Source organism: Miscanthus floridulus, chromosome 10, assembly GCF_019320115.1.
Source record: "Miscanthus floridulus cultivar M001 chromosome 10, ASM1932011v1, whole genome shotgun sequence".
In the NCBI taxonomy this organism is placed as follows: domain Eukaryota; kingdom Viridiplantae; phylum Streptophyta; class Magnoliopsida; order Poales; family Poaceae; genus Miscanthus; species Miscanthus floridulus.
The window spans coordinates 51456261-51466986 of NC_089589.1; the positions used below are offsets into that span (position 1 = coordinate 51456261).

General features: G+C 43.5%; 1 protein-coding gene across 2 annotated transcripts; it reads right to left on the reverse strand.

Moving 5' to 3' along the window:
• Positions 1 to 3190: 3190 nt before the first annotated feature.
• Positions 3191 to 6264, reverse strand: LOC136490215 (MEIOTIC F-BOX protein MOF-like). Of its 2 annotated transcripts, none has more exons than XM_066486704.1 (5): positions 5876 to 6264; positions 4894 to 5767; positions 4655 to 4816; positions 4399 to 4552; positions 3191 to 3585 (listed from the first exon to the last, which is right to left on the reverse strand). In XM_066486704.1, the coding sequence occupies exons 2-5, from the start codon at positions 5764 to 5766 to the stop codon at positions 3560 to 3562; spliced, it is 1215 nt and encodes a 404-aa protein (XP_066342801.1). In that variant the 5' UTR covers position 5767; positions 5876 to 6264; the 3' UTR covers positions 3191 to 3559. The 2 variants fall into 2 exon arrangements, with proteins under 2 accessions (XP_066342801.1, XP_066342802.1); XM_066486705.1 differs by having other exon boundaries at positions 3200 to 3593; positions 5876 to 6262.
• Between the last annotated feature and the right edge of the window lie 4462 nt (positions 6265 to 10726).

A 10726-nucleotide genomic window follows, 5' to 3' on the forward strand; every position in this document is an offset into this window, starting at 1 on the left:
CATACTCGAGGTTATATTGTCATCAATCACTAAAAAGGGAGAGATTGAAAGTATCTAGGCCCATAGTTGGGTTTCGGTGATTAATGACAATACGAGATTACTATGACTAACGTGTGTTTTGCAGAGGCAATTAAGTTAGGTCATGGTAATGGCAATTGATTGGGCAATCACGGTTGTCATGCCCCTACGATCGAAATCGTTTTGGTTTTCAAAGGATGGATGACAAGGTTAAGGATGGACTAGTTCTAAGTGTCATTTGGTGTTGAAGAGACACTTAGAGTAGTTTAGGACTTTGTTTTTCCTTTGGTCATACTATTAGGGGGGTATGGACTAGTAGCTTGATCTAGGTGAGTCTAGTGGGTTAGGTGTGGTGCACACTTGTCAAATCTAACACTAGGTAGCTCAGGAGTAGCCCTAAGATCAATTGGAGCAAACTTCATTCACAAATGATTTTGAGTTGGAAGTGAATGGATGGTCAAATGACTGACCAGACGCTGAAGGGTGAGTCCGGTCAGTTCATTTGATAAACTGGAGCCATCTAGTTGCGACCGGACACTGAGTGAAAAAGTGACCGAACGCTGGTTGCTAGAGTCCGATCAACTCCAGAGAGGTTCCAGAGAGGGAATTTCTAGATCGGACGCATCCGGTCAGTGCTGACCGGACGCTGCTCAGGATCCGGTTACTGACCGAATGCTGAACAGCGAAGTGATCGGACTCTGGGCGCCAGCGTCCGGTCAATATCAGTAAGGTTCTAGAGAGCAGTTTTCGTGACCAGACGCGTCCGGTCAGTGCTGACCAGACACAGGTCAGAGTCCGGTCACAACTTAACGGCTCTATGGCGGGGATAACTGACCGGAGCATCCGGTCACCTTGATCGGAGCGTCCGGTCACCCCGCAGAGTGCTGACGCAACCTCCTAACGGTTCATTTTGAATGAGGGGGTATAAATACTTCCTCTATTCATCCAAGGGAGGTCTCTTGCCCATTTGATCAGCTGAGAAACACCCTTGAGAGTGCTTTGGAGAGCAAGAGCCTAGTGAGGTGATTGAGATTTGAGAATCCAAGACTAGGGCCTCATTAGTGCAAGGAGAGTAGCAAGTGTGCATCCACCCTTCTCATTAGGCTTGTTGTGGTCAAGTGAGAGTTCGTGCTTGTTACTCTTGGTGATCGCCATCACCTAGACGGCTTGATAGTGATTGAGAGTTTGGTGATCATCCGGCGGAGATTGTGGATGACCCAACTCAAGTTGTGAGCGGTTGTGGGTGATTCACCGCGACGGAGTGTCAAAGAATCAACCCATAGAGAGCACTTGATCCTTGCTCGGATAAAGGGGGAGCTACACCCTTGCGCGGGTGCTCCAACGAGGACTAGTGGGGAGTGGTGACTCTCCGATACCTCGGCAAAACATCGCCGCATTCCTTCTCCTCTCTTTACTTTAAGCATTTTCATTTGAGCAATTCAATTCTTGTCCTTACATTCTTAGAATTGCCATGCTAGAGTAGGATTGGAACTTAGGGTGCTAAACTTTTGTGCGGTAGATCAATAGAATCATATTCTTGGCACAAGGGGTGAAGTGGGCTAAGTGTAGGGTTTAACTATTGTAAAGAATTTTAGAATTAGCCCAATTCATCCCCCTCTTGGGCATCTTGATCCTTTCATGGTTGATTTTGATGGAAAAAAGGCTGGAAGACAATAGGTTTGAGTGTGTCCCAATTTGGCTTAGGGCTTTGGGAATACCACCTGGGATGATGAATAAGGTGACAGGGAAAGCGATCGGCAATGAGGTGGGGGTGTTTGTGGACATGGATTTGGAGGACAGATCAGCAATCGGCCAATACCTACGGATCATGGTGAAGCTGAACATCAACAAAGTCTCCGATGCATGGAGTTTCTTTGGTAGTGGATGAAGATGGCAAGCCCCCATGGTGCCCCATAGTGTATGAATTTCTCCCGGAGTTCTGCTACAATTGTGGCATCATAGGACATGCCAACAAATCATGTGTAGCGGAGCTAGCGGAGGGGGGGGGCGTGGCAGTACATGAAGAAGCTGAGGTTTTTGCCTGAAAAGAGAAGATGGGATGAGGGGTTGCAGCCCTAGTGGGAAGCAGCAAGAGAAGTGGTTCTTGGCGAATGGGTAGTAGTGGAGAAGGAGGGTAGAGTAAGCGAAGGGTTCCACACTAGGCGCTATGGTCCAACAAAAAGTGACTCCCTGTCCTGGAGAAAGGAGGGAGATAAGACAGGATGTGTATGGATGAGAGAACATGGAGGAACAGGAGGTGATGAGCTCACTAAAGAGGTTTGTGCCCCTGCAGAGAAGGGAAAATCCAAAAAAGTCGACGTGCCTAAATTTAGAGGAAACTCTGAGTGAGCCAAAAAGAATGAAGTGCTTCTCTAAACTTTAGATCTCTGAACTTTAGAGCTAAAGTCTCCAAATAGATGGTTTAAAGTTAGCTCTGCTTTAGCCCACCTCACATTAGAGTTTCATCTCAAAACTAAGCTAAAAGTGCTCTAAAATTTTTAGAGCTAAGTTTATAAGAATGGATCCCAAGCATACTCACTATTTTGTGGGTTGGATTCCTAGGATTTATCACTGGGGATGAGATCACTGAATTTCTATTGGTCCATTTGCTTCTTCAACGGATTGCATCGTAACAGTTCAAGGTTCCAGCAAGAGTTCAAATACGCACGAGACTCGGTCGCATGCATCCAGCTGGACGAGGAACCATTGCTCGATTACTTCCGACATTTCACTCAGCTCAAAGCACAAGCACCATATCGTTACAATTCAGTGTCGGCAGCCTCCCATTTTAAAACCAAAGTCGTTACATCCGTGGACATATAGAAAATCTGGTTATTAGGCTTGGGCCTTGTTTAGATGCACATGTATCCACATCACTTCAATCCACTTCAACACATGTGGATTGACGTGGATAAATATGCAACCAAACAAGACCTTAGGAAGGAGGTAAATAACACAGTACAGGATGCTAGCTTTCCAATTCTTTATCTAGAAGCTACATCCCTTAAACCAATGCAAACACCAAGGCAAAAGAAATACGATACATTTTCAAACCCTTGTTTTTGTGAAATAATGAACAACGATTTAATCAAACATCTTCAGCATTACACCTGGAAAATGAGAAATTTCAGATTTATCTAGCATGGAAATTCAGAATACCCTACTTCAGCGTTCTATAGTTTCACATGTCCAAAATGCGGTGACATTTGAACATTTTCTCCACTGCAACAATGCTAGGAAACAATGGACAGGCTAAAAAATCTCACTTTGAGAAACACAAGTGCTCGTTCCTTAGGCGCTGGTTCAACATAGCAAGCAAACATGTGCTATTAGGTTTCTGATACATCAATATATAGTAAATGGACAGGTAAGAGGTAGATTTAGTTTGAGCAAGCTATTAAGCAAGAAGGTAGCCTGAACTACATAGCGTGGTACCACGCCGGCTACCTGATTACAGACAAGGACGACATCCTTAATACTTGTGCCTGCTTGAGTTGATCGAGCTTAACCTTGACTTAATTAAGTTATAGTAGGTCCATTCTCATGCATAGCCTTCTATCCGCTGAACTGAAACCCTTCACATATACCAAAGGCATGCCATAAGTTGAGGAGCATGAAAAAATACATGAGAAACATATAGGAATGGTAACAATATTTAGACAGGAATAGACTTCTGCACATAACATAATAACCAAACAGCACAATAAAACAATTTGTCCCGAGGCTTGACAGAAATTTATGTAGAATAATAGGTCAAAAACATTTAAATAAATATGTTACACAATAATTGTATTAGTATTATATGTTCACAACACATGTTGTTTTATATTTAAAAGAACCACAAAAAATAATGGTTGTGCTGTTCTGAAGTGTCAGAAAATTCCTGAGGAAGTGGTACCAATTTCAAAAAAAAAAAAAAAGGAACATGCAGTATAAATGTTGGCACAAAAGCTAGCCACTCAGTAAGCAAAGGAAATCACATCAATGTTACATTCTCATTTTAAAAAACAATTTTGTATTCTGGTATGACATTTCATCTATTACATACTCACGTAAAAAAGCTAATGGTCATCTTTTTATGAATTTGGCAGAAAAAAAAATGGAATGATATGATTGAACTTACTTTACTGCAATACAACGTTCTAAGCTGGTGGTGATGATAAGACAATGAAACAAAAAGTACCAAATTATTGTCACGAAGCAAAAGTAAATTGATTAACAAGAATAAAAAAGAAGCATTTGTGTTTCGTTCATAAGCAATAAGCAAGACAATACTATGGTTCAGAACTAATACTATAAATCCAGACACTTTCATTCATATAATTTGGAACCATACTGTAAAATAAGAAAAAGTGACAGTAATAATGTAAGTTAACTTACATATGTCAAGTTTACTAAGAAACGTCAAAACATTGCGAACTCTCTCATCATACACTTGACATTTGACTTCAACTGTCTTAAGGTGTTGTGATATTGCAGCTGACATCTTCAATGGTTTGCAGCTCAGTTTTATCTCCACGTCATGTTCAGGTCCCTGTAGTAAATGTAATGATTTTGCCCAGATCAATCCACAAACTACAATAATAATTCGTTCTATACTTTCTACAACGCAGCAATATCATTTGAAATTATATACCTCTGAATATAGTTGAAGAGTGAGCTTCTCTAACACCGGTGAAAGTTTGAGGAGGCAAGCTAGGGCGCTGAAATCAGGAGGCTCGCACCAGTATTCGTTGATGAGCAAAGACTTCAACTTGTTGAAACTAGAGCAAAATTTCAAGTCCCTTCTAAAAATAATCTATAGACAATGCAAACAAAGAAATATCAATAAAACTTAAATGTAAGCTCATTATGATTCAAGTGTGTAAGGGATACCATTTCGGTCCAAAAAGATTTTAGCACCAAGTTCTGAACATCTGATAAACCTTGCAAGAGAATACTTTGGTTGTCCTCGTCATCGTCGCCGTCGTCATCATCAGAATCAATGCAATCAACATCGCTGTCGATGTTAACATATGCTGCCAGCAAGGATGGCATCCTCTGAAGTGATGGAATCATGCCGTTACTGACTTCAAGCCATAGTGAAACGAGATTCGGGGCACAGATAGGCATGCGGCAGTCAGGACCAAAAGAACCATTCTCAATAGTTAGACGCTTTAGCGATTGTGATGAGATGAGTAAGGCACACCCTAGGTAACAGTCAACAATCTTAAGGTCTTCCAAATTGGGGCAGCAGGAGAAATCAAGCAATCTGCTGGGCATCTCGTCATCGCTAAGTCCGGCAAGCTGTAGCTTCTTCAGGTATTGGGAGATGAAGATAGGATGGTCATCGAGAGGAGGAATGCCCCAACACATGAGCTCGAGCACCCGGACTTTGCACTGGAGAGCTATACGGATCCAAAAGTTGATACGAGTCATGTCGATCTCATGATACCCCAAGAGACGGAACTCGCACGTGTCGAGCGGCGTGCATCCGTGGATGCGCAGGCGCAGCAGATGGTCCACGAACTCCGGAATCATGGACTCTGGTTCATTCGTTCCGCCCCACACAAAGCGCAGGACGGTGGTGGACTCCCACATGTGGCGCCAGCTCTTAGCGAGCACACATGTCCGCACGACGTCCTGCGCCGGCAGGAAAGAGAGTATGTGCTGCAGCACGCCGTCCGGGAGGTTGCTGATGTTGTCGCGGCCTTCGACCAGAGCTGCGGCGCCGGCAGACCCATTTTTGGGGGCTTTCCGCCCAAGCATCCTGCCGGTCGTCCGATCGAGGATGACACCTGGTTAGCTACATTGAAACAGCTCGCAGATCGATTCACGGAGGAAGACGAGGAGATGGATATGCATCTGCATCAATCACCTGAGAGAGAGGCGGCGGCGGCGGGGGCGGCCGCCGCGCAAGACGATTGGCTTCCGCTCGGCTCTGCCCTATCCCCTTCTCTCTCCCTCGCCCGTCCCTTCTCCCTCACGTCCCCCTCCGTCCACTTCTCCTCAGATCCGTGAGAACCTCCAAGGGGCGGGCAGCAGCGGGCGGCCCGCCAAGGACGAACAGCAGCGGCGACCCCCAAACTGCGAGAAGCAGCGAGGGCGGGCGGCTTGCTAGCTTAGGGCGGCGGCGGCTCAAGCGTGGGGCGGCGAGCGGTTTGCTCGAGCAGAGCGAGGCGGCTCGGCGGGCGCAAGAGCGGCGGCGGCGGCTGCGAATGTCTCGCCGTCTCGGTGCCCGGGGGTAGCCGAGGCGGGGGTATTCCCCTTCCACCTACCGTTGGATTGCGCTTTGTGATTCGTGCGGCACTCTGTACGCCAACTGTTCTGCCCTAATTGCTCGCTCTGTAGTGTAGCACCCGACCTGTCCTTTCGTACATTGCAGAATTTTACTCTTCGGCCATGTTTAGATTGCAAAAAATTTTAACCCGATGAATAATAGCACTTTTGTCTTATTTGATAAATATTGTCTAATTGTGGATCAACTAAGCTCAAAAGATTCATCTCGTGATTTCGAACTAAACTGTGCAATTAGTTATTTTTTTTTACCTACATTTAATGCTCCATGCAAGCGGCTAAAAATTGATGTGATGGAGAGAGAGTGAAAAAACTTAAAATTTGGAGGTGATCTAAACAAGGCCTTCCTTCCACGGGAAGCCTACTGCAATTTCGAGCTTTTCGGTCTGTTGGGTCGTCGCTTTCAGCCGGGCTTATTTAACTGGTCAATAGTATTTTTCTCTTAAAAAAATCAGTACTAACTAGCTTAAACCAGCATCAGCACCAACCAACGAACACGCTGTTTATTTCCACGGTGTTCATGCGCACTCCCTCTATCCTAAAAATAATATAAATCCTATTTTTCTCTGAGTAAAAAAAATAATATTCTACTTCGTTGAGTAATATTTAACTAAATTTATAAAAAATATTATTCTTTATATTTTGCAAATATATTTATTATAAAAATATATTCCATTTAATGATATCTATTATAATTATAAATCGTCATGTTCTTTAGCACTATTTCAGCCGTACTTTTCAACGAACGAAAAATATTTTTCTCTCACAATATTTCAGCATAAACATCGACATAAGCCATATTTCAGCTAAACGAACCGGACCAATATTATTAGTGGGCACCCACATGCGATATTTTAGTGTCCGGAAAAAATTAATGTGTAGAATGACAACGTTGGACCTTGCAATAAACAAACAAATCAATAATATAAATATTATCAAGCTATAAATAAAAATCCATAAAGGTAGTATTGGCCGGATCTAGACAAAAATTCAAGATACATGGTGACATCCGGGGAAACCTCATATTCTAGTGGTGAAACATATCAGAGTAATCTAATAAAATTCTATGCGCAATCGCCAATCAATGAATTGGAACAAAACTCTATGCCACCATATGATAATATGAAGTGCTACAAATATTTTATTCTGCCTCTAAAAAAATACTTTGATGGATTCTTATAATGATACCAATCTCTCAGACTTTTCATCTCCCTCTCCTTCACTTTTGACCTTTTCACTCTATTCCTTTACCCTCACTCACCTCTCTTTCTCCGTTTTTGCATTAACCTCACTCCTTTTCGTATTTCTTGGGTGAAAACTTATTTACATTCAAATAAAACAGATATCTAGTAACAAAGCTCATAGGTGGCCGTAGTATAAACTTGTCTAAAACAAGAACGAGAACTGTAGCATTCTCAAAAGATAAACTTCTTTTGATCCAAAATATATATAAATGTACATGAGGCCACATTATGCATATAGACTTAAGTTGTCTTTGCCAAGTCTCTTATGTTTTCAAGATTGCTTTCTAGATCATTTATAATCTCTCTGTTCCAAATTATAAGACATTAAGGCTTTTCTAGATAGTATTTGCTCTGTTCGCTTGGCTAATAAGCCATGGCTGAAAGTACTGTTGGCTGATTTTTTGTGAGAGAAAAATATTATTCGTTGGCTGAAAAAATACGGCTTATAAGCCAAACGAACAGGGCGATTGACTTTACTATATATCTTGCCATAGTGTATATCTAAATGCATAGCAAAAATCATGAATCTAAAAAACCAAAAACATTTTATAATTTAGAACAAAGGGGTTTTTTATTTTTGTGTTGCAGGTTCATCCCTAAGTCAAGACCACTCATTCTAAAGTACATCAGTTGGTTGGACGTCCTGATCCTTTCATCAAGCATTACAATAGCCCTTTATTGTCGAGGCAGGACAAACCTACTCAACCTAATCTCTAGCATCAAAAGCATTTTTTTACCACAAATGGGTTGATTGTCCTCCATTCCATCATTAGGATTCCTCATTCTAGAGATCCCTCTTCTTAACTTTTTGCGTCTAGGAATTTCTAAAACATTTGATAAGGTAAGAAATTAGACATCAATACTAGAAGCAAAAAAAAACATAACATTACAAATAGAAAATGATTGAACATTCACATATTTTGTCTTCTTCCACCACTCAAGGTCCATGTTGATCACCCCCTTTTCATTGTTCCAACCGGTTCATGTTTTCTTCCTCATTAAATTTTACCATGCAGTCAAATTAATCACCCCTCAACTTGTCCCGCTTCTTCTATGGTTACCTTTTGCCCAACATGATTTCAGTGCACAGAAACAGTCTATCTGGTACCTCAACAAAGCCCATTGTGTTCAAATGAGTGTCCGGCCAATTCTCTTTTCTAACTTGTTTGGTGAACAACTTGCAAAAAAGCATGGTATGCTCATCATTCCAATCCATTGAATCACCCCGTGCAGAGAGCTCCCGCTCTATGTGGGGTCTGGGGAAGGGTGTCAGTGGCAAGCCTTACCCTCGGCTGTGCAATGCGAGGAGACCACGGCTCGAACCCGGGACCACCCTCACAATGATTTCCCCACAACAATTTTCAAATTCCAATTCACATATATTTTCATATAATGATACTATGAAACAATCCTATAGTAGTGCGGACCTCTAATTCATATACTTGACATTACGCTCCACAACCAATTAAAGTTATAACAAAAAAATGTAATAGAAATTGATACCACATCAACCTCTGTCCTCTTGCTGGTTGATGGAGCATATTTCTTCACTTGTGTCACTAATGGGACCGTTGTGATGCATGCACTGGGAAGACATTGTCAAGTCCTCGTCGAGCCTTGACGTGGCTGACGCCACGGCTAGGAAGGGGGCCATTGGCTAGCCAGGGGCGCCTACTTGAAAGCTCTAGTTTGGTTTTGGTGAATTGATGAAACCCTAAGTGCTAACCTAGTTTATCAAGTGCTCATGACATAGGTAGCACACTTCAAGTAGAAGAAGGTAATGAAGATCATAGCATGACAATGGTGATGGCATGGCGATGATCAAGGGCTTAAACTTGAAATGAAGAAAGAGAAAAACAAAAAGCTCAAGGCAAAGGTATAAACCATAGGAGCTATTTTGTTTTAGTGATCAAGACACTTAGAGAGTGTGATCACATTTAGGTTTGATAGCCGTACTATTAAGAGGGGTGAAACTCGTATCGGAATGCGGTTATCAAAGTGCCACTAGATGCTCTAACTTATTGCATATGCATTTAGGATCTAGTGGAGTGCTAACACCCTTGATAATATTTGTGAAAATATGCTAACACATGTGCACAAGGTGGTTGTAGGGTTGAGATGGGTTTGGGTCCCTCTCTCCCTCCCGCCGAGCTTGCTCGGCGGGATTCGGCGCTTTCGGAAAAATGAAATGTCTATTTTCTATTGCGCCGGATGTAAAATTCTTGGTGATTGGCACATTTGAGCAAGGGTGAAGAAGTTAGAGTTGAAATGGAGTTGGTCAAAATGATGCTGGCGTCGGTCTACTGACCGGACGCTGGGTCACTCAGTGACCGGACGCTGAAAGGCTGCGTCCGGTCAAGCTGTCAGACGGCACAGTAGGCTAGGGTTGAGCACCGGACGCTGGCTGCGTCCAGTCAAGGTGGACCGGACACGTCCGGTCGGAAAAACATGCCTCGGGGAGCTTACTGGAAACGATCGGACGCTGGGGCTTCAGCGTCCGGTCAGTTTTGACCGGAGCGTCCGGTCAGCTTCGTAGCCGTTGGGATCTGACGAACAGCATTTGAAGGAGATGACACGTGGCGTCCATCAGGCGACCGGACGCTGAGGGCCAGCGTCCGGTCAGTTTGACCGGAGCGTCCGGTCAGAGCGCGTTTTGCCCAGTGAAGGGGTATAACGGCTCTATTTGATGGGGGCTCTATTTATAGCCCCATGGCCGGCTGTGGCTCACATCTTTGGCCATTTTCATTGACATAGCAACCTTGTGAGCTAAGCCAAAGCCCTCCCACTCATCTACATCATTGATTCATCATCATAGTGAGATTGGGAGTGATCCAAGTGCATTGCTTGAGTGATTGCATCTAGAGGCACTTAGTGATCGTGGTTCGCTGCGGATTTCGCTTGTTACTCTTGGTGGTTGCCGTCACCTAGATGGCTTAGAGCAGCGAGGATCGTCGAGCGGAGGTGGTGATTGTCTCCGGCTCTGATCGTGGTGATTGTGAGGGGTTCTTGACCTTGTCCCCGGCAGAGAGCCAAAAGGTACTTTAGTGAATTGCTCGTGGCTTGTGTGATCCTCATCTTGTATTGGTTGTGCGGCACCCTATTGAGGGTTTGGCGTGTGAAGCCAATTAGCGCGTGAACCTCCAAGTGAGTGAATCGCCACAACGAGGAGTAGCTTGCCGACAAGCAAG

Bases quoted from the DNA above. Each gene is read 5' to 3' on its own strand.
- LOC136490215 (XM_066486704.1), bottom strand. From the start codon at position 5,766: ATGCTTGGGCGGAAAGCCCCCAAAAATGGGTCTGCCGGCGCCGCAGCT. The intron at 4,553-4,654 runs GTATATAATTTC...CATTTACTACAG, and splicing joins CTCTTCAACTATATTCAGAG to GGACCTGAACATGACGTGGA. The intron at 3,586-4,398 runs GTAAGTTAACTT...GAAGGGTTTCAG, and splicing joins TCTTAGTAAACTTGACATAT to TTCAGCGGATAGAAGGCTAT.